Genomic DNA, 24,707 nt, shown 5'->3' on the forward strand with positions numbered 1-24,707 from the left:
ATAGCCTCGTTATACTTAATAAATATATTTCCTTCTTCTTAGTAATCCCTGCAGCAGAGCGCACAACTGCATGAGCTCATATGGCAGAAGCCATGTCTGAGCTTGCATTTTGGGTTAAACTGCGTTCGTTTGACATTGTGGAAAATAGAATATTAGAATCAAAATGTATTATCCTTTTTACACGTTAGGGATGTGATGGTGAAAACATGTTCCCTCATTGTTGTGCTTGTGCACTGAGCGGCTGAATGCATGCAGCTGTGCGCAGTTTACTTTTGGTTTGTCAATTCAGGGGCGGGTCGCTTGAATTGTGGGTTCATTAGCTATTATTCTTAATGAAAAACATAGCAACAAAAGAGTACAATGACAAACTCCCTTAAATAGGCGCTTTTACATCGCTTTGAAACCAAATATTCCGTGATCATCTTGTAATTTAGCTCCTCGCTCTCATGAAGAATATGATCTGACTGCTGCTGATGTGCTGAGACGCCCATTAGTTTGGCTCAAGTGGCACGTTCAGTTTTTAAATTGTAGTTAGACTTAGAGCCCTGCACGGGCCTCACATCTAGGCCCTAGCCCGGCCGTGTCCGACAGCTTACCAAAACTATCGGCCCGAGTCCCGATTTTATTATTTTTTATTTTATTTTTTTGATCCTCCCCATTAGGTCTACACATCGTTGCAGCCATTAAAATAGTTCAGTTTTGTTTTTAATGTCAAAGTAGTTATATTTCGTTTCGTTTCTTTATTAAGTTAATTTAGAAAAATGTTTAAAGCATTTTTTTGTTTGTTAAATTAAAGTTTTTAATTTAATTTGTCGACCAAGCGGCCGACTGTGAGTTAACAACACATGTTTGATCCATTTATCCACTTAAATCAACACTTGACTTGTCTTGCTTATAATAAAATCCATAGATATAAAACACTTCAAGCATCACAATGTTGGTTTAAACGTTTAGCCTATACTATCACTTTTTTTAACCACTTTTAGTGCCATATAGAACCTTTTTTTTTTTTTTTTGGAGTGTTCAAAAATAAATAAATAAAAAACAGGCAGGTTGTCTTAACTTACTGCTCTCCACAAAATTAATATAAATCCGATCCTCAATTCTTGCGCTAGCCTGTGCACATTTAACAGAGTTCACGTCAACGCAATATCAGAACGAGTGACCTAAGCACTGTAAGAGCATTTAGTTTCATTGGTTTTAATGAAGATGATTGTGTTTTTGAGCATCTAAGACGTTCAGCAGTTTGCGTGTTGGCTTCCTTTACTCATTCGCGGCGCAACTCTTAACACTGTGCGAGTCGTCTTGATAGTCGTGGTGTCATGGTCTCATGTTGTTTCCACCAGCGCAGCACACCTCATTGTTTCTTTTTATTAATGAATGTCTAAAATATAAAATGAAGGAAAGCCCGCGTTTGAGGTATGACGTGAAAATTGGCCCAAAGCCCGGCCCCAGGGGCAGAAATGCAGGGCTCTAGTTAGTCTGTTCTATAACTGAACATAATTATTTTTACTAGCTACTATAATATATCAAAACTGGGATGTAACAGATCTGTGTGTTCTGTATCACTAGTTCATTGCCCGTTCGCGGAGCATATAAGCCCTGCCCGCGTGAGGCGCACCACTTCTCCAGATTCCAGCCTTTATTATACCCCTTTTCCACCAAGGCATTGCTAGAGCTAATTCAGAGCCAGTGCTAGTCCCAGTTCATAGTTGGTTCGACTAAGGAGCCTTCTAAGAACCGTTTGCTTTTCCACATGCTGAGAGCCACAACAGAGCCATGTCTTACGTCACTGTATACGTCTCATCTTTCTCAGCAACGCTAGCGAGGCAGCGGCAGTGTTGCCAAGTCTGTGGTTTTGCCGCGGACTGTTTTTTCATGTCCGCGGGTTGAAGCGACCCCAATTATGTGATATTTAGCCCCCCGGGAATGCGAGTAGGCAACCTTTTAGTAGGCAACCATGCCAAAAAACACATATTTTACCCCCAAATGTGATTTTTACTGGGGAATCCCCCCTGGAACTCGATTGGGCTTGTTTTGAGAAGCAATTGGGCGGGTTTCGTTGTGAAAACCTGGCAACCCTGGGCAGCGGGAAACACACACACACCAGGCTTGTTCGAGACGTATGATATATATAAAAAAAACCGCATGAGTGAATCAAAAGCATAAGGAGTTGTATGCTCTCGCTGGACTCGTTATCATAGGGCGATCGGTCTCTGCACAGCACCGCTGCGAAAAAGCCCTCCATCAACAAAGCAAACGTTGCGTTACTATTGACTCACGTGGCTTTACGATCCTACATCGGCATCAAAACACAACGAAAACACAGCGAATCCAACGCATTCATGCAGTTCGCCGTAATTTGTATAGACGGAGATTACAAACGAGCAGCAGCTGTTAGCTCCATCAGCTGCTATTTCAAAAATGGCGGATCTCAAGTTTGTGTTGGCCTTGTTGACCCCGCCCCCAGCGCCTGACGTAATCGGTTCTTACTTCTAGCTCTGTTCTAGCCCAGCAATGTTTTGGTGCTACTTAAGAACCACTTTTCCTGGCTCGGAGCTGGGGCTTTGGGTGTGGAAACACAAAGAACCGATTTGAAACTAGGCTCTGGCTCCGATCTAGCTCTAGCTCTAGCTCTGCTTTGGTGGAAAAGGGGTATTAGAGAGAAGGATATGTTCAGCTCCTTCCCTCCGAAGCTTTGAATATTCGATGTTGATTACTACCAAAGCTTCAAAGCTCAAAAAATGGTATTCGGACCAGCCCTAGAGGACCGTTATTATTTAGGATGTCACTCTGGTCCTTCTCTGCAAGATATCGCAGACATTGACACTATTGAGAAGTTCATGAGAAGTAAGAGTTTTTTTATTATGGGTAGGGCTACAATATGACAAAAAAATGTTATTTTTGATTATTGCTCTTGATATTGTTGTAGCGAATTAGCTCTGAGGGGAAATATTAATAATTATTCATAACTCATTATGATTATTCATTATGATTTAATTATGAATATTCAAATCAGTTAAATAGATTAACTTGATGTAGCTACATTAACATTACAATCAATCAATCAGTTCCTCCTATGAACGTTCAGTATTGATTATTCATTAATTCTAAGAAAATAATATTTTTCAGTGGAGCTCTAGAGTCTTTACTACAATTGTAATAAAACCAGCAGAACGGTAATGCACAATGCATCTTAAACGTAGGTCAAATTTCAGTCTTTATGGTCTTAAAATGTCTTAAAAAGGTCTTTAAATTTGACTCACTGAAACCTGCACGAACCCTGATTATAAAAATTTAAATCGTATTTTTTTCAGACAAACAGCTGTTGATGACTTGTCATGTTATACATTTCATGTAGACTTGATTTGGATGTCTACAGTGGTAATTTACATAGAGCCAACAACAAATTTCCTAACAAAAAAATTGTGGCCAGTGAAAATTCTGAGTGGCTGGTGAGCAAAAAAGTTAATGTCAAGCCCCCATAATATCGTACTATACAACAATTGTATGGGACAGCAAAAATTTTCAATCGTGCACTTTGTCAAGTGCATGTTAAAAGTACAGCAACAGTAAATCTATGGCATTTTAGTCATGGTTGTCATTGAGATTCAGAGCAAGTCCCAACCTCTCTTTTCATCTGGGTTTGTGCCTAATGCCTCTGCCAAGACATCCATCATTTGAACTCGCATTTTGTCTTCCTGTTCCTTTTACAGAGCAATCTTAAGAAATTGTAGGGGTTTTCACTCCCTTCCACACTCCATTCCTTAAGAATATAAAGTATTGCCTTTTGTCAGGGATATGAAATTCTGATTGTATCACCCTGAACAGTGATTTTGTACTTCAATAGGTTTATGTACATTTTTCACTGTTGTCAGATTCTCATTTTAGCAAGTCAGTTATTTGTATCATTCTTGCCACTCTTTGGCGTTAATGGTGTCAATTTAACATGGACTTTTACTGCAGTCACAAAAAAACGCCTTGCCGATGGCCCTGCATCTGTCTGCGGCCTATACATCTGTGTACTTGTGACAAAAAGAGAGAGAGAATTCCTGTGATGTTATCTGTAGTCCCGCAGGACACGATATGAATTCGGTGAGCTGTTTTTAGCAGCTTTGCCAGACTGTCTTTTTTTAATATAATCACCTACTCGACACTCTCCCTGAGCTCTTCAATACAGTGGGTGGACTGTCGCAGCTTAAATCGAGTTTTACTAGCCTTTTGTCGCAAAGTGCTTAAACTCCTTTTGGTTGGCCAGTTCATCTTTTTGTTGCTGATCCACTATAGAATAATGGCCGCAATAACTGCCCTTGGTGTGAGAGAACTGAAAAATTGTTAGACCATAAACATATATATATATTTTTTTTATTACAAAATCTAAATATATTATGTTTACATATACTATTGTTAATATAATTTGTAACATGTAATTAAAAAAGTAAACATTTTTGGATCAACCAAAATAATAACAATTGATTGACAGAGTCAGGAACTTTACTGTTTTAAATCCACTGGTAACACTTCAATGTTTCAAATGTTAGTATTAGTTAATGTATTAACTAACATGAACTAACAATGAACAAAACATTTGTTACAGTATTTATTCATCTTTGTTAATGTAGTTTACAAAGGAATTTCATTGACTTCATTGTTCATGTTAGCTCACATTGCATTAACTAATATTAATAAATACACATTTGATTTTAATAATGTATTTAGATTAATTTAGATTAATAAATGCCGTAGAAGTATTATTTATTCTCAATTCATGCTAACTAATGATACCTTATGTTACTAATTTACTTAATACATATCAATGTGAGAGGTACAATGAAACATTGGCTTGAACCTTTTGTATTTATAATATATTTTATTCATATTTAGCAAGAAAATGCAGGACAGACGCATTTCAAATTCCTCTTCCTGTTGCATCCAGTAAACAGCATTATGAAGCACCAGAGCTTTCAAGTGTAATAATGTTGCAGTCAATTTCCAGAAAAACATCTGGAATGAGATGAGCCTGAAACCATTGAGGAACAGGTCACACCAGGAGCCTGTTTTATAATCTGCAGCAAATGATGACTGATTAACTCACTGTTTATTTTAGCACCGATTTTTCTCCAGGTTTACTTTGGAACGGATATGAAATGGCTCAGATGCACATTTGCATACATTAATGAAGAGGCAGTTGACATTAATACAGTAATTAGTTGCATTCTAATGAGCTGACGGTGCAGCCAACAGCAGCGTCTGTCTGTTTACTGTAAGTGGGTTCTGTTAGGTGGGGGACCCTATATGATGATTGTTTTGTGTTCCGGTGTGTGAACATTTAAAGCGTGAAATCAAAACTGACCCCATTTAGGCCTACTTTAATGCACATTCATTACAACATTTCCGCTGACATCACTTAGGCCAGTGGTACTCAATCCTGGTCCTGACACCCCCTCTCCCTCCACTCTGCATATTTTGTATGTCTCTATTATTATCATTATTATTAATGCACCTGATTAGAAGCCCGTTAGAAGAGCATTTCAGTTGACACAGCATCGTTTTGGATGTTTGTGTTTTAAATGACAAGTGTATTTAAAAAACGTGCAGATCGCCAAATTGATTGTGCGCACCAAAAACAGCGCAGACATTTTGACTTAATTTTCTTTTGAGACACATGCACGCAAAAGTAAGTCAAAATGCCCATCTCGGTGATCATCCTCGCAAACACAGTCGGTTATATGAAATTGAAAACAATTGAGAAAGGAAACAGATTGCTTGTCATTTATAACAGGTCTGTGCATTTGTCTTAAAGGGACAGCAGACCAATGGTGATCAAACAATAAAAGAGAAAATTACTTTTGTAGCTTTAACAAAGATAAAAATGTATGAATAATTTAGTTATTTAATCACTAGTCAAAGAGCTATTCAGGGATTATTTGTTTTAGCAAACTCCAATTTAGCCCCATTCCTGTGTATGAGACAACAAAATTTTTTTTTTTTACTTTAGTGGTACTAATATGTACCTTTTAAAGGGTAGATAAGGTGCAAAGTTTTCCCTTTAAGGGTACTCCCCCAGTGACGATCTATTGTACCCATAAAGGTAAATGAAAAAAAATTAAAAAAATTCTGACAATGTAACAGCCACTTTTCACCACCAAATCCGTTCCCAAAAGATAAAATCAAGTCCCGCTCTACACCCCCCCCACCCCCCACCCCAATCACATATCCTGTTTTGCTCGAAAATACGTCACATTATATAAGTAAAGCAGGCTTCAAACTGCAATTCACATTGATTTTTTTTTTTTAAGTAAAACTATTTAACTTTAAGTGCAAATAGGGAGTATTTCCCCTCTGTAAAGGCAGATTAGATTTAGAGCTCACATTCAAAGCAGATCAAGCATGGCTCAGACTGTAGAGAGATTGAAATGTAAACCTGGATGGGATCTCAGTCAACCAAGACAAAAATAAATTTCATTTTGGACAATATGGATCACAAGAAGAGTTGTGGGTTACGGATATGATATCAAAACTGGAGGGGCTTCCTCAATCTATAGACCCATCATGTCATTAATTTGTGATTGGGTAAGTTGATTTTATGGCCTGTTTAATTGCAGCCTTGTAGATAGTCACCTTGTCAAGTTCACAGGTTTTATTACCATGGTAATGGCATCTGAGTGCTGTGGATAATTATTACTTGCTCTCTCTCTTTGTCTCCACATCCTCTCTTGCTCTCTTTACTCTCTCTCCTTCTATAAGCTGAGACATAACCAGCTCAGGAGGCTAGGTTACCCTTTTGGATAGTTACCAGAGTGTAGATGATTGGTGTATTGAGTTTAGCCCTAAGATTGAAAGCACTGACCCTCATCAAATGCAAACAGTGTAATGGTTTCCTAAGCATACGGCATATTTCTCAAGGTGGACGGTGATGTACACTGCAGCTCTCGCACAGAAAGAGCTGTGCAAAGCACAAATAGCATCCGGTAATGCTCTAAGGAGATTTCACGTCACTTTTAATTTGTATGATAATAGCCACATGAGATGATGTACATACAGTGCATACGGAAAGTATTCACAGCGCTTCACTTTTTCCACATTTTTGTTATTTTACAGCCTTATTCTAAAAATTAAATTCATTATTTTCCTCAAAATTGAAAAGAAGTTTGTTTGAAATCTTTGCAAATTTATTAAAAACGAAAAATCGCATGTACATAAGATATTCACAGACTTTGCTCAATACTTTGTTAAAGCCTACTTGGCACCAATTACAGCCTCAAGTCTTTTTGAGTATGATGCTACAAGCTTGGCACACCTATTTTTGGGATGTTTCTCCCATTGTTCTTTGCAGGACCTCTCAAGCTTCAACAAGTTGGATGAGGAGCATTGGTGCACAGCCATTTTCTCCAAAGATGTACAATCAGGGTTCAAGTCTGGGCTCTGGCTGGGCCACTCAAGGACATTCACAGAGTTGGAAGATGAACCTTCGCCACAGTCTGAGGTCCTGCCACTGAAAAACAGCCCCACAGCATGATGCTGCCACCATGCTTCACTGTAGGGATGGGATTGGCCAAGTGATGAGCTGTGCCTGGTTTCCTCCAGACATGACACTTGCCATTCAGGCCAAAGAGTTCAATCTTTGTTTCATCAGACCAGAGAATATTGTTTCTCATGGTCTGAGATTACTTCAGGTGCCTTTTGGCAAACTTCAGGCGGGCTGTCATGTGCCTTTTACTGACTGCCTTCCTGCCACTCTACCAAACAGGCTTGATTGGTGGAGTGCTGCAGAGATGGATGGTCTTCTGGAAGGTTCTCCTCTCTCCACAGAGAAACGCTGGAGCTCAGTCACTGACCATCGGGTTCTGGGTCACCTCCCTGAATAAAACAGTTGCATTTGCGACCAAAAATTATTAATTTGCAAGTGATATTTTTGCTGAGATTGCCACTGGCGACAATATAAATTGGCATGTTATGATTTAATAATTACGTGCATTGTTTCCTGCGTGTTCTGTGATGAGTAGCCCATCACATCTTCTGTTGTGTTCACAAAATGAAATGAGACGAAGCGCTGAAAAGTTGCAGTGGGGAAAAAAGCTGAGCGCCAAAATTACTAGAGGATCAGCTTTCTGTGTCAGAAATGCATGTCAAAACGAAACATTTTAGGCTTTTTCAAAGCCCTCGTCTTTATCGAGCAACAACACTGGTGGCTGTGCCAGCATGAGAGATATAAAAAGACGGACATGTGAACATCCAAGTACTGTAAAAGTTCAGGAAGGCAAGTGTCTATTTCCTGCACACAACGTGGATAAACTACAACCGATAAACATGTCAGCTGTGTGGACACGAACTAATCGTTAACAATTCTCGTTTTTAATTGATACTGATATGGATTCTTATTCTCAATATCTTTTCATCTTTGCTGTTTTCTGTTACTGCCTGAACTTCACGTTATTGTAGCGCAGCCATCCATAATTGCAGGAGGATTTGTACTTAACCGTCACCTTTAATATGTCATTTTAAATGTGTTTGTTTATTTTAATAAATAATTAATACAACTTTCAGCCTTCAAATTCTGTCGATTTTATCACAAAATACAAGCAATAAATGTTGTTTTGGCTCTTTAATGTTGCCTGACAGATCACTCAATCAGCATTTCGACCTTGAAAAGAGCTTGTATAAAACAGCTTGAGAACAATCATGTCAAATTTACCACAGAAAAGCCATTCAATTCTCATAAACTAGAAAAATAACTTTAAAAGGGGCATTTTGCTAAATAAATGCACTATCACATAATCCTTATATTTTTTTTAACCTGTTGTCTACTCGTGAAAGAATGGAAGGAGATAAAAATGAAATTCAACTCTGCCCATCTAACTGCATGTGTAGAGCTGCCTTTCACCAAATTTACCTCAAATATTACTAATAAAGAAAAATAGGCTTGGTGTGTGCAATATATACAACGTTTATAGGATGCATTAGGAGGCGGCCAAGCTAAAGTCATTGGCCAAGTGATACTGACAGACATTATGGTCTGTGACACTGGTGTGTAAAGAACAATTCTTTGTGACTGTATGTAGTTCTCAAGTTGGTAAAGCAATTCAATTCCAACTTTAAGTGAATCTTAGTTCCCAGGACATCCAAGATGGATGAAAATGCTGATGCTGTAAAAGGAGGGCTGGTGTTACAACACATGACAAAGTTGAAACCTGTTTATATGACCAATGGCTCCTGAAGTGAATTTTTTTGTTTTGTTTTTTTTTGTCTGGAGCCCTGCTTTAGTGCTGAAGAAGAACAAATATTATAATTCTTAAATCAACTTATTTTTTGTTTATTTTTTCAATAAAATGTTTCACTCATTGTTATACTCGTATAAACGACCATCTATTTTTATTCAGCACATTAAATTGATCAAATGTAACAGTAAAGACATTTTATAATGTTGTAAAGTTTTTTATTTCAAATAAATAGTTATTTTGAACTTTCTATTCATCAAACAATCCTGAGAAAAAGTGTATCACGGTTTCTCCAAATATTAAGCTGCACAACTGTTTTCAAAATTTATATGACATGTTTCTTGAGCACCAAATCAGCTAATAAGAATGATTTCTGAGGATCATGTGACACTGAAGACTGCTTTGCTATAAAATTTGTCTTTTAAATACACGTGTATACATCAGTGGTGAGCTGTGACTTTTTCACCCGGGTATGCTGGGTGACGTCTTCGGTCAAAAATGCAACTGCACGTTGGATGGGTTTATAATAAGCGCATTTGCTATAGACAGTGTTAGCTGCTCAGTTGTTTACTCTCATGACACATAGCAACACAGCTAAAAGTTTCCTAATATATTTGACCATTTATTGAAAGTAGCCTACATTTACCAGTTGATGCCTTCGCAAGCACCCATAAAAGCTGTTGAGTTGTGTTTGAGTTGAGTCAGGTGCAATGCGCGGAAGGTGCGTTTGCAAAATATGCAGTATTTTTGTAATTTTGCTAGGTGATGGCACTAATGTTGCTGAAATGGCATACTTCACTTTTAAATGGTACAGCACAATGGCTGAGGACACGCAACAAATATGCAAATTGATGACTTTAACAAACACATAGACAGACTACGATTAACAGCCTAGGATAGTTACAGTAGGCCTGCTTACAGTAGGTCTGTCTTTTATATGTTTTCGCTAAAAATAAATTTCCCTATGGAGAAAATAAAATACTATGGAAAAAAGTTTCAGTTATGGCTTGATTTAGTTTTGTATAAATTTTTTTCGTTGATCAAGGTCTAGCAGTGACAGCACATTTTTCCTCCTGGGCAAGCGCACAGCTTACCCTGCACATTCAATTCCTCATATGCCAGCAAACCAATGAGAACGCGGGACAGTGATGACGATACATAACAGAGCGTAGTGCCAAAGCTGCTGTGGAGGCGCTCGCCCGGAACTCTCAGTGAGTGGAATATTTGAAGAACATTACCGTTGTTTGGCAAATAAATAAATGACGAAGAGTTACATACGTATTACTAACATGTCGTCATGTAAGCTTTATGGTACACCTCAAACAAGGTAATATATTGTAATTTATAGAGTTAATACTAATCAGCGAGTCCACGAATGGCTTGGGTATGCACCGCGTTCTCCGCTTAAATGGACCGCACGCCACTGGTATATATTAATATTTCATGATACCACTGTTTTTACTGTATTAAATTAATTCAGCCTGGGTTAGTGCAACAGATTCAAAAACATACAAAATTTCCTGACCCCAAACATTTGAACGGTAGTTTAAATAAGAATTGTATATATTGAAATTCATTGTTGTTATTATAAATGTTAATTCCTTTGCTCTGTGAACATTTTAAACTGTTATTTTTATTTCTGCTTGAGGTAGTAGCTCTTCAACAGAATGGCTTTCCTTTGCATGTGTTAATTTTTTAATTTGGTTTGATGGCGATGCCTCAGAGACATGAGATTTGTGTGTAGAGAGTGAAATGGAGACTGGGGAGGGGAGAGGGAGAGAGCAGCCACATTATCCATAATCCAGTCACAGCTGTCTGCGGTTTGGCGACACTGCTACAGCAGGTCCCTGCTAATAGCTCTATATTTCATAGCGGAAAACGCCCTGCCACAACCCACTTGATGTACGACAATGTCTTAGTTTCACCCACAACCTCCCCACCGTTCCTACCCCTCTTCTCGCGCGCTTTACGGTCCTCTCCCTCAAACTCACAGTCTCTCTCTTTCTCTCTTGTCTTTGTCTTGCTCTGCAGTTTGATAAAGCATATGCCTACAGCGTCCGCCACATGTTTGGGAAGGAAGGCAAACGCACTGACTACACCCCCTACAGTTGCATGAAGGTGATTTTGTCAAACCCACCCAGCCAAGGCGACTACCATGGTGAGTCATACTGAGCCAGACTGTTGGTTTTATATGCGATCGGTCCCCCGAGGCCCGTGTTTAGTTCTGTAGTGAAGAGAATTAAAAGGCTGCTTAGTACGCAGGTGGTCTTGAATTAGTTATAAAACAATACCCAAGTCCATGCTGCCTAATTGATATCACCTGCTTTTCGCAATGCACATAATGGGTGAAATCCATTCAAAATTAAGCATCACTGTTCTGCTCACTATGAAGGCCTTAGAGCTTAAAGTTGAGTATGCCAAATGGTAGGGCATTACTGTCTAGTATGTGCGGGGTCAGTACACCGTCACAAAGCTATACCTCACTGGCACTTTATTCAAAAGTTAAATGTTACATTTTGATGTAGCATCAAAAGTTTTGTTATAAAAAGAATTTGTTTATAGCTGTTAAAGGGTTAGTTCACCCAAAAATGAAAATAATGTAATTTATTACACACCCTCATTCCGTTCCACACCCGTAAGACCTCCGTTCATCTTCGGAACACAAATGAAGATATTTTTGTTGAAATCTGAAGGCTCAGTGAGGCCTCCATAGAGAGCAAAGCAATTTCCTCTCTCAAGATCCATTAATGTACTAAAAACATATTTAAATCAGTCCATGTGAGTACAGTGGTTCAATATTAATATTATAAAGCGACAAGAATATTTTTGGTGCACCAAAAAAAAACTAAATAACGACTTATATAGTGATAACCGATTTCAAAACACTGCTTCATGAAGCTTCGGAGCTTATCGAATCCGCATATCGATTCAGAGCGCCAAAGTCACTTGATTTTAGCAGTTTTGCGGTTTGACACACGTTCCGAATCCTAATTCGACTCGCTGATTCGATACACTCCGAAGCTTCATGCAGCAGTGTTTTGAAATCCGTTATCACTATATGTCGTTATTTTTTTTAATAATATTAATTTTGAACCACTGTACTCACATGAACTGCTATAAATATGTTTTTAGTACATTAATGGATCTTGAGAGAGGAAATTGCTTTGCTTTACTTTATTCTATAAAATCTATTTAGTTTGAATTCATTTTTAGTACATTTAAATAATACATATTATTTTCACTTCACTACATGATTTTGATCAAGAACTATGCACTCTGGCTTTAATTCAGCATGAGCAGCGCTTCTGCTCCTGCGATGCGCCGCCTCTGCATGCAGTGTGAATGCTCTAATCTGTTAACATGGGCGCAGAAACACCTTTTTGAAGCTTTATTTGTCAATGACCTATATATATGTATTTAGAAAGATGTTAATACTTTTAGTCAACAAAGATTCAATAAATTGATCAAAAGTGACAGTGAAGACATTTAAACATTTATAATTTTACATAAGATTTCCATTTCAAATAAATGCTGTTGAACTTGAACATTAACATTTTATATATATATATATATATATATATATATATATATATATATATATATATATATATATATATAATATAATATAATATAATATAATATAATATAATATAATATAATATAATATAATATAATATAATATAATATAATAATGCAAATACCTGCTGTTAATCTTTGGGTGCATGAATTCAATTCAATTGATGGTTTTGTGAAAGGGCACTTGGTTAGATTTTGCTCCCTTTTTTTGGAAACAACCCCAAAAGTAGTACCCCCATCCTGCAGTGGCCTTCAAGGACACAAAAACATGTGGGTCGTGTTCCTACTGTCCAGTAGAACATATTGGTTTGTACCGTTTGTGATGCTTGTAAAATAATTTTCTCCATCTCTTCGCCTTCTTCCTCACAGGGTGTCCATTCCGCCACAGCGACCCTGAGCTACTGAAACAGAAGTTGCAGTCCTATAAAATCTCCCCTACTGGGATCAATCAGGTTTGTCCGACGACTAAAACACACACTTTAGCAGGCTCAGCACAATGTGCAAAGACAGAGGGGTGTGTCAACTGGGTTAAGGGGGGTCTGTTTTAAGCAAGGTGTCATTATTTGCATATATTCACCTCGACATAACCACAGACCAAACGAAATCTACCAAATATTGTGTAGAAAGGACATTAGCATGACAATTAAAATGATACGATTGTATAATAATCATAGAAAAATGATGCAATTCATTTTTAACATGGCATCCCTGAAAGCTCCATCCTGAAGTACTTTTGGAATATTAATGAATCTGATGTACTTCTGGAATATTAATGACAAAAAGAAATAACGCTCTGGATTCTCCAGTGTAATGACAGCTTCAGCTCTCTGTGTTGATTACTTTGACCTTTGCTGTATCCAGTGATTTGATGCGTTCTTTAAAGTACTCTTAAAAGTCATTTCAGCTGACTTAAATTTTTTTCACACATTAAAGCAGCTACAACGGGCCAGGCAGTGAAATGAGATAGACCAGCCTTGCTGTAATGTTCTCATGGAGTTATAATCTTTGGACGCTAATGTAATTAACGGGCTGGTTTTAATAAGGCCATTAATTTCAATGTTAAAAGGCTCTTAAAAAGAATATATTCATGAAGTCAAATGTTGCGCACTGTCTCTCTCTGGTTGTACTCTAAAGATTTCTAGCGGATATGACTGAAGGTAGCTATCAAAAATTAATATTTCATTTAAATACAATCGAAATATATATATATATATTTTTTTTTTTTTTGAAGGGGGTGGGGTGTTTGAACAGACAAATTATTATAATAATAGTTACTGAACATAATGTTGATGTACTTCTGAAAAATTATTTTCAACTTCAGGTATGTAAAGCATATATTTTGAAGTTCATGAAAATCATTCTTAACATGCTCCCACTGTAAAGGTGTGCTGGATTTTTCTCTCTCACATGGCTCATCCACTACCACCCATCGTGCGGTTGAGGGAAATGGCTGATGGCTGCCTAATGCAGTCCGACATGCCAGCCCAAGGGTAGCACATTTCCAATCCAATTAAATTCATAATTTCTTTGGAGACCCCAAGCAGTGTCCTTATACACTCTCAGTGTTCAGAGTCTTAGACCTGTGGGCGTGTGAAGCAACAGCTTGATGTTCACCCCAGGAGCTCTCGCAGCACGTGGCCCTTTCGCTGCAGAGCCAGCCCAGTGCGCTGGATAATTAAAAACCTCAGAAAATGTGGAAAGCCTGGGCAGTAGGGTGATTAAAATGCAGAACGTCAACCTTCTCAGTCAACCTGTCTATTGACAAAGTGACATTACAGTCAAAAGGGCGAGACTCCAGTCTGGAGGAGAGCTACAGTAGAAAACTCAGCTCACCTCTTTCACTCACAGTTAGAGCCCTTCACGGCATGGCTCATACCTCAGGAAGTGCAGATTAAAGGATTGCATGTTTGGTTCACAGTTCCAACAGTTCTAACAGTGCAAAAAACAGCGAGAACATGTAGAGTTCATGCGTTGCATGCATGTTATGAATTTAATCCCAATATTTTTTATGCCACCTCTTAATACTTAAAAATCCCCTAAGATTATAGTCTTATGTTGTGGCTGTCTGATCGTTTGGTATTAAGTTACTAAGTGACAGGTATGATAAAGCCGTCAGAACAAATTCAATGCGTGTTTATGATGCAGCTTCAAGTTCCAAGATTTACATTCAAGGAATTACATTTGTAGTGTGATGATTATTTGCATAGGTAGTAGGACGATACATAGGCGATGTATTGAATATTCATGTTATATCAACAATGATTTTACTAGAAATAATAAATTAAGTAACATCATGATTATTGCAATTTTAATGTGCTTTTTTGACCATTGAAAAGCCATTCATTATCTTTCCTTGACACACCAAGTGTTAAAATGTTTCTTTTCAAGAAAACTTAATTTTCAAGGAGGGTGCTCTAAGTTCAAGTCATTTATGAGAATCAATTCAATAAAACGTTTCAAAACTCTGATTCAGCGACTCATTTGTATTATCGCTAAGAAATATTCAAGGATGCCGTGTGCCATTTTTTTATAATATAATGTTTCTCCCACGATTCTGAAGAGAAAAAAAAGACAATTAAACAAAATAACATGCTATCTAGAGGTTCTGACAAAATTTTATATCTATTTATTATTAATTTGAACAAAATAAAAAATTATTTCAATGGACTCGATGTCTCATTCATCACGACTTTTTTCGTTATTGGATGAATCTGTTTGTGAATAATTTTTTTAAATGAATGATTCAATGACGAACACTTTTTTTTTAAAAACACTCACTGGTCGCCATTTCCTGGCATTACAATAAGCAATACCCATTCAAGTGTCAAAATACTTAAAAAAAAAAATATTTACTCTTATTTTGATCAAAACCATGTTTTATCCCCTGTTATTTAAATGTTTGTAACATAAATTTGTTAATTACAATTCATTTATTTAAATTAATTTGATGCCAATTTTAGTGGAAAACATTCCCCGATAAATTATTTTATTAAAAATTTTAAATCTATTTGGCAACGTGCTCTGTTTTTTTAAATTGTTTATTTTGATATTTTAAATTTAGATTTTGAACTGAAAAAAATTTAGTTTTTTATTGTCAGCCAATCATAGCAGCTAGCTAAATATGCAAAACTTATCTTTAGCTACCTGGGAAAAAAAAATGTTTTAAGACAAACTCACAAATTGCCACTAGTCAAAAGAGTGCTTTTTTAAATGTGCAATGCATGTTATTAGCTGTTCTTGGCTCTGTTATCCGCGGGCAATATGTAAACCAGTGATTTTATGTTTTTCACAGCATGCGTTGAACCCCTAGCTGGTGTCTTGCTGTATATTTTACCATTGCTTCCCAGTAGCGTTCGTCTCCAGAGCTTCGAGTTAGGTGTTGGATGGTGTTGTCTCTCACCTTTAAATCCATGTATTATGTATTTCTGCTCTTGCCGATGTTAGCTAAGGTGGAATGCCACACTTTACTACAGGGAATACACAGTGTTAAAAGCATCACCTGAGGGCGAGGTCTGAGCAAAAGGGAAGGAAAGAGAAGCAGACTAACCACCTCTCTCTTTGATGGCATTTTGCCTCGGTCTCTCACCTGAAACCTCATAAACGTGTGCTATCTCAGCGAAAATATCACAATGCATTGTTAACAGTCTTATTCATCTTTATTGCTCATCAAAGACTGCTTAGATATTGATTTGACATTTTGGCCCCCTTTGTCGCGCAGTCGGATGACACATGACCACATTAAAAGCCTGTTGTGAATGGCGTTTTCCATTTTGTGCTGATCTGGATCTAATCATGCTAGAGACACATTAGAATGAAGGTGTAAATAAAATGTACTCTCTGGATATGAAACGCACGTTAATAGCAGATGCTTTTCCCTGCTTTGTGGAGCCAAGTATATACTGAATATTTTGTCTTTAATAATGTAAGCAGATACCTTTTTGGAGTATACATGTAAATGTATTATTAATAACTAAGACTCTTTTGTTTCATTATCACTGTGGCCTTTTCCCACTTTTTTCCTATTGCTTTCAAACTCCCAATCACTCACCAATTTCCTCTCTTTCTCTCTGTTTTTTCACAGGTTCTGGAGCTGGTCAAGGGAATGCACTATCAGCTGGCCTGCCAGAAGTACTTTGAGCTGACACACAGTGTAAGGATGCTTTTCATTTTGGCCTGTTGTAATTGGACCTGCTTTTGTCAGCTCAGGGACAGCCCTGAAAAGTCTTTACCGAGCCCGACCATTGTAATCACATCTGCCATTAGCTGACCTCTAATAAAATATTAATTATTTATGTTTTGCAAAGCGATTTTAAGATTCATTATCCCTCTGATTCATGGTGTCCACCACTACAATGGATAGACCTTCTTTTTTTTTTTTCTTAAACTATTTATGAACAACATGGGTGATTACATTTGATCCTTAGCCATAATTCTGTATGACGGTCTGTTTTGGCTCTGTCCCAAATGGGGCACTTGATGTGAATTTGCACAATCCCGTAGGTTGTCCCATTTGACATTTGAGGGCTTAGGGTGGCATTTTGGACAGGGCCTTTATGTCATAGTGTTCCTTTATTTATAACATCAATTCAGCATTGCTGATAAGTGCTGATGCACCAACAAGGCTTGAAATTGCCTCCATTTTAGTCGCATATGCTCCCGAAATGTAGTCTGCGACCTCAAAATATATTTGGGAGGATTTGTGCGAGTGCAAATAATTATTGTGGTGTGACCTGTTTTCTAGAGATGCACCGTCAACAGTCATAAATCGTAACCGGACTCTTTTTTTCTACAAACACACAATCAGCTAACGGTTTTTAGTTTTATTTTGGGCGATCTCTGTTCCGGACTTGCACACAAACTGTATTGCAATAATTTCCTGTAAGGTCATTTGTGTGAAAATATTACAAAGTCTGTAAACAGTACATTTATAGGCCAGAGACAGAATGTGCTTCAAGCCAAAACTTCGGCCGTCTGCGTTCCGCAGCAGTCCGCGCACTGTCCATGTGATGTAATTTTCGTTATCAAGAGGGTCAACTGTCCATGTGCAGCCCAATTTTTGTGTCCCCGCGGACAGTGCATGTACGACAGCACATGTGCGAGTGAATGTGCGCTTAAAAACAAAGTCCACTAGATACGAGTCTTCCTGCAAACGCGCCTTTCTGCACTCACTGGATAAGGAGTATACTTTGAAAGGCTTGCGCACTCAACTGTGTGTGAGACGGAGCGGAACACAGAAAATTAAGTATACTCAGGCCTTCAAGCAAAGAGGACAACTCTAGCTGTGTCTCATTTCAAAGGCTGCATCCTCCGGAGGTTGCATTTGTCGCCCGCATAAAGGATATCTTATTTCAGTACAGTAACCATGATGAAATGGACTGTTATTCCTAGTGAAGCATAAATTGTTGTAATTTATTAATGACTTTGAGGCTGCTTTGAGGTACCCAAAGAAACGCTATATCGCTGTTGTTCCATGAACAATGGAACAACTCTATTGCAGGGTTCCCGCAGGGTCTTAAAATGTCTAAAATTTATATTCTTTTATTTAAGGCCTTAAAATGTCTTCAAAACGGCCAGATTTTCATCCGAGGTCTTAAATTTCATTCAGTTAGGTCTAAAAAAATAAAAGGTTTTATCCTTGTTCATTTCCAGAAACGCTGGCCGCAGAAAGTTATTAACGTTACACAGTAGTGAAATGGTATCGAATCGTAAAACTACAAAGCGGCGCTCTAGAGTCTTTGCTGCGCCGCCCTCAGAGCGTTCGTTCGGTGTGTTGTAGTTCTTTCTGGGGGATATTGGTGTTGGTACACGTATGCGGTGATAAAACTACAAATCCCGTGATAAAGGCAATTACCTGCCCGCAAAGTACGTCTACGTTTAATAGCGTTGTATTTTGTTGGACAGAATGAGGCAGACATGCGTTGTTTTATATTATTCTATACAGTGATAAAGTCTGCACTCAATCAGCAGTGGATACCTTATTATTATGAAAAAAGTGAAGGCTTGAAGAACTCAAATACACCAAATCTTGATGCAGTCGTGTTTTTTGTCTTCGTTTCATCAGTCAAAGCGTTTCTATCTTCTGTTTATCCTACATCGCTAGCTTCACTTTAGGGCTAACGATTACTTCTCTGAGGCAAATGTGGAGTTTCTGCTCAATGGCGCCCTCTGGCTTCCAGTATGAATGTAACGTTTCGGTAACAAATAAGAAAAATAATACTTCTCTCTAAATAAATTTATATGACAATCCATGTTTTTCTCCAATGTACAGTTTTTTCCCCACAGTGGATGCATAAGAGGCTCATATTTCATGTTAAATACATAGACTTTAAGAAATTGACAGATGAAAAGCACAATTTCATTTATTTTTTATTTTTTACAATAAATCCTTAGACCTTTCTAATGATTTTTAGTCATATGCTGTCTGCATATTAACAGGTAACCCAGCAGTTTTCTGTGAAATATAAATGTTATTATTATTAATATTATTATATTGTTATATTTATTCTTAAATACTCTATTAAAATGTTTTATGAAATTAACATGTTATTGTAATATTTCAAATTTTGTTAAATATTTGTTTTTATCGAATATAATAATTATTATTAGTCTCATTAATATATAAACATTAATATATAAAATATTATATGCCTACATTTTTCATTTGTAAAAAAACAACAACAACAAAAAACGCATTTTAACCAGAATAATCACAGTTTGGGGTAGCCTGTTCAATCTCTATTTGGCTATTAATATGCTGTTTTGTCTATATCTATTCTATTCGAGGGCAAGTTTGTTTTTGCCTGTTTTCATTTTGGGCCTAAGGTTTTGGGCATTTGGCACGTTGTTGGCTGTGGAGGGTTACCAATGTCATTGCTTTATCTGTAAATTAAATTAATGCTTTTTCAATGATTTAATTCATTGAAATAAAATTATTATTATTTTTTTTTAATTTCTGTGATTTAAATAATTTTGGTAATGCGTCGTATAGGTCTTAAATTTCAATCTTTATGGTCTTAAAATGTCTTAAAAAGGTCTTAAATTTGACTTACTGAAACCTGCAAGAACCCTGTATTGTCATAGAGTGAATTTGCATTTTCATTCAGTCCGTCTGCTGTTTTTGTTTTGTGCAGGTGTCTTATGTAGAATAATTTCACAAATCCAAAGTCAGACCATTCTGTTTTTACTTTAAATCCTATAATTATATCTAATTTAAATTTAAAAAAAAAACTGCTTATGCTATGTGTGTAGCATCTTTGTTTGGATCATAATTAAAATGCACTGGTGCCTCTAATTTCAAATAGCTACAGATATTTTTGGTTTAAGAAAGACCAGTTTGGCCTGTTGCTGGTGCTCCTAACTTTTTGAAGTAATTTCGAGCCCTGACCAAGAATCTCCGGAGTATCTACAGTTGTCTTTTATTGCATTGGACAAATGTGTAATTCTATCAAATAGTTACAGAAGTAACTGAGAATTATTGAAGACTGAGAATTATTTTTATTTTTTTGTAAGTAAGAAGAAAAGGCCCCACTTAATATGAGGTGGTCTTAACTAATATGTACTTACATCAAAAATTAAGTACAATGTAAGGTAAGGTGTATGGGAAGTGTCAACAGTGTAATTCTAAATGTAACTACAGAAACTAATTACAGATGTAATTACATGCAGATATTTTTAAAAATGTAAGTACAATGTTAAAAGATGCATGTACACAATAAGTGCATTGTCTCAAATGATTAATTAAAATGTTAGTACATAGTAGTTAAGGCCACCTAATATAAAGTGCGTCCGCAGAAACATACAAAAACGTTGCTTTTCTGATTTAATAAATCACGCATCAAAGAGTTAAGACTTCAAAACATGTACAAATGATATCATCTAAAGCTTTTTGGTGAAGGCTAGATTAACATTGTCCATTCAAGGTCATTAATATTTTCCCAGCGTGTTTGAGGCTAATATTATAGTCAAGGTAAGGGAGAAAACTCGTATATAAAATCAAATGATAAATGTGCTGAATCTTTGCTTTTTTCTATTTGGATTGCCCTTTAAGATTGGACTTTGGGATTTGCAGTTTTAATATGCTTTCTTTTGACAGGGGCATAATAGCGGTGGATTTGTGTGTCAGAGCTGGTTGAGAAAGCAAATGATTACAGCTCTATTTAAATGGTTATCTAATAGATTTCTTCTTATTTCTTCTTCCTATTTTTAAATTGGAGGGGGTGGATATGACTCTGGCAGCAACCTTTCTGTATTTTATTTATTTTTTTGCCAGGCAGATAGAAATATTTCAGAGCTATGTCAGTCAAGATTACCTGTGTGACACCTGTGCCCTGTCCGTGGGCTAAAAAAGCAGCCCAGCTGTCAGGTTGAGAATGAAAATGTGCACACACCAATGCCATGCAAACAGACGCTATCTGCTAGGTGACAGGTTAATATGAAGAGGGGGAAGAGACAGTCTTGGATATGAGAAAGATTGGTAAACCTTTCAGATGTTTGTCAGCAATGTGTTACTATGGATTTTAAACTGGGAAGCTTTATTAACAAGTAAATTCATGATGAAGCCTTTTCTAACTATCTAAGGTTTTTATTTATTTTTTTAGGTTTTATTAAAAAAAATTTTACTTTTCACTAATTTTAGGTTATTTATTTTCATTAATTTATTGTTAGTTTATTTATTTTTTATTTTATTTTAGTTTTTTGTTTTTAGTATAGATATTTTAGGGCTTCCAAAATTAATGCACTACTAGATGGTATCATAGAATTTTTTTGAATGGCATTACATTTCAAATAACAGTCCAGTGTTATCTAGTGCCAAACTAAAATTAATTATTGGCCAAATAATATATTGGAATGCAAAAATGCAACAAAAAATGCTTTTTTTTAAGCTTCCCTTTGAAGCTAAACACAGACATTTATAGTTGAAAGCAGCAGACTGGACTGATGAAAGTTGTGATGATTAGTCTACTATTAAAGCATCAATTTGATGTAATCAATAGATCTAGATAATATTCATATATGCAGTTCAAACGGGGCATAATGTATTAGTCTTACAGTTACAGCATGAAATAAAATTTAAACCTCTAACATTTACATCGATAACATTTATACGTATAACATCTATAAATTCAGACTTTACTGTATAACTCTAAATTGCCGAGGGGGGGGGGGGGGTGACTTTTCTTTTCAGAATTGTGAGGTTTTTTTTTTATTTTTTTATTCCGTGGCTTCCATGCAGAATTGTCATTTTTTGCCACGAGGTAGACTCCGCCCACAAAACAGCTTTTTGCGAACACCCAAATGGTCTATTAAGATTTAAAATAGCTGTTTTCTATTTTAATATATTTTAACATTACATTTATTCCTGTGACGGCAAAGCTGCATTTTTTTTTGTGGAAAATGTGAAAATCTTTCCCCAGATTTTTTTTATGAATAAAAATGTTAAAAGAACAGCATTTGTTTGAAATGGAAATCTTTTGTAAACTTATAAATGTACTTACTCTCACTTTTGATCAATTTAATCCTTGCTGAATAAAAGATTTCTTTAAAAAAAAAAAAAGTTTGAACAGTAGTAAACGAGTTAATTTGAGTCAGTTATGTCAGATTTCATTATTTTAGTTTTAGTTTTCTTTAATAATAACACTGTGTGGTAAAAGTCACACACCTCCGTAAGCACTTGCTGTTGATGCTTTAGCTCAATGTCGAGATGAGTAAATCAAAGAGCGTGTGTATAAATTTCTAATCTCTTGCACCTCTAGATTTATTCCTTCAATAAGAAAGCTTTATAACAGTGTTTGTGTCTGCGCCACCCCTCTTTTAATGCCGTAATGCACTCAAAGTGTCATTGATAGGATATAATGGCTTTTAATGGCTCCCGGTGAAACGGCAGCGCCTTTGCAGTCCAAGGGCATCATTTAGCTCGTGGCCCCGGGGCGCTCGGGACTAGGGTCATTGCTGATGACTAATAGCCCCGAGCCAAACAGTGCGAACGGCTTATGATGCGGGAAAATGAATAAGATGGCCTTCCTGATGAACAGCCTGCAATAACAGGATTTGAAAGATAAACTGCCCCCCACCCCCCCACCCCAATGAAAATCACATCTCTGAAATTGATGACTCATATTTTAGGGTAGGTGAATGAAGAAACCTCTGACGTTAACAGGCACAATAAAACATTCTTGTTGGGGCATCCGTGGATCCGCACCACCTCGCCTTCTCTGCATCTGATACGCGATGCCGCAAAAACACGCTTGTTGGACTCAAGCGTAGGAGACTTTAATCACTGCCATATGTGCCCTCCTCTTTCACATCCGCGACACATAACAAATAGACGCTCGCATTCCTCCCTCCCTGGCAGCATTTATTTAAAGGTCAAAATGTAATACTTCTCTGATGAAATATTTACACAAACGCAATAAATCAAACAATAGAGAGAATAATGAAAAGGAGGAGGGGAGCCGAGAGAGGCTTTGGACTTTGGATGGAGGAGAGCTTGTTGCGCATCCGCCGGATTGATCCGTCTCTAGGCCTCGGCTGGGATTGTTTCATGTTTATGCATATTTCATTTGGCACAGAGTCGCTGGGCGAGGGTAGTCCACTGTAATGTGTTAACTCTGAGATGGATCCGTGTAATGGATCTTTCTGTCCACAGCTTAACTACCGCAGGGACCCCTGTGCACTCGATTCAGAGAGATGGGTTTGAAACTTTGATTCATGAGGAGTATCAGGGGCGTGCTGTGATTGAGGCATAATTAAACAGCCATATCCTCTGCACTTAGAAACAAATGGATTGTGCAGCGTTCTGAATGCAGTGCAGCTTTCAGGGATCCATCAGTGAGAGGCTTTGCCATAAACAAGGCTGAAAGAAAGGAGCAATTAAAAAAGCTACCTGCCTAAATTTCCCTCTGTACCCCTTTAAATGTTCCAGGTTCAATGCAGTTATTTAAACTTGGCTTAAAAAAACAAATGCACATTATTACACAAAAGCAACTCTAGTCATTTGCTTACTGAACTCTGTTGCTTGTTACAGGTGGAGGATGCTGGGTTTTCTCTTAATCACCCGAACCAGTACTTCACTGAGAGTCAGAAACTTCTGGGCGGAGGCCGGGACGTCAAGAAAGAAGTTGAGGTGTCACAAAGAAGCCAAGAAAATCCACCAAACGTATCCCGTCCATCTCAGGCAAACTCCAAAGAGGCCCATGAGGAGATGGGGGATTTAGATTCCTTCTTCCAGGATGAATGATTTTGTAAAACTTTCAAATCTGAGACGAATAGACCATATAGAGCCCTTACTGGCATTCACTGTATTTGATACAAATTGTTTCCAATGTTCAAAAACTTTGCTCTGGTTGTTCTTTTCGATGATGAATTACACGTTTTTATAAAAATTAATAAAATACATTTTCACTTTTCATAAAAGCATTTTATGTCTTTACTTTTTATTTTAGTTATAACCAGCTCTGATAACTCGTCTCAACCTATTTAGTCTCTTTCGTCCCGCTGGTACAGTGATGACGTGACACATTATTGTTCAAAAGTTTGGGAGTCAGAAGATTTTTGTGTTTAATAAATTAATACATTTATTTATAAAGGATGTATCATGTTAATTAAAAGTCATGGTAAAGACAATTATATAATAAATAAATGCTGTTCTTTTTAACTTTCAATAAAAATGAAAAAAATCCTTAAAGTACCATGGCTTCCACAAAACTATTAAGCAGCACAACTGTGATTGATAATAATTAGAAAATGTTTCTTCAGCAACAAATCACCATATCTAAAAGATTTCTGGAGGAACATGTGACACTGAAGACTATGATGCTGAAAATTCAGCTTTGCCGTCACAAGAAGAAATTATATTTGAAAAAATATAAAATGGAAAACGGTTCACAATAATGCTATTCTACCATATTTTTGACT

At 36.9% G+C, this 24,707-nt stretch overlaps 1 protein-coding gene across 1 annotated transcript in view; it reads left to right on the forward strand.

Annotated features, from left to right (window-relative positions):
- prim2 (DNA primase subunit 2) overlaps positions 1-24,452 on the forward strand; it is an 81,885-nt gene extending 57,433 nt beyond the window's left edge. Inside the window, exons 11-14 of the mRNA XM_079842572.1 lie at positions 11,250-11,376; positions 13,164-13,246; positions 16,876-16,944; positions 23,818-24,452. Of these exons, the coding sequence (XP_079698698.1) occupies positions 11,250-11,376; positions 13,164-13,246; positions 16,876-16,944; positions 23,818-24,030 (492 nt within the window). The 3' untranslated portion in view covers positions 24,031-24,452. The remainder of the gene's footprint in view (positions 1-11,249; positions 11,377-13,163; positions 13,247-16,875; positions 16,945-23,817) is intronic.
- Positions 24,453-24,707: the final 255 nt, after the last annotated feature.

Source organism: Gobio gobio (genome assembly GCF_949357685.1).
Source record: "Gobio gobio genome assembly, chromosome: 18".
Lineage (NCBI taxonomy): Eukaryota > Metazoa > Chordata > Actinopteri > Cypriniformes > Gobionidae > Gobio > Gobio gobio.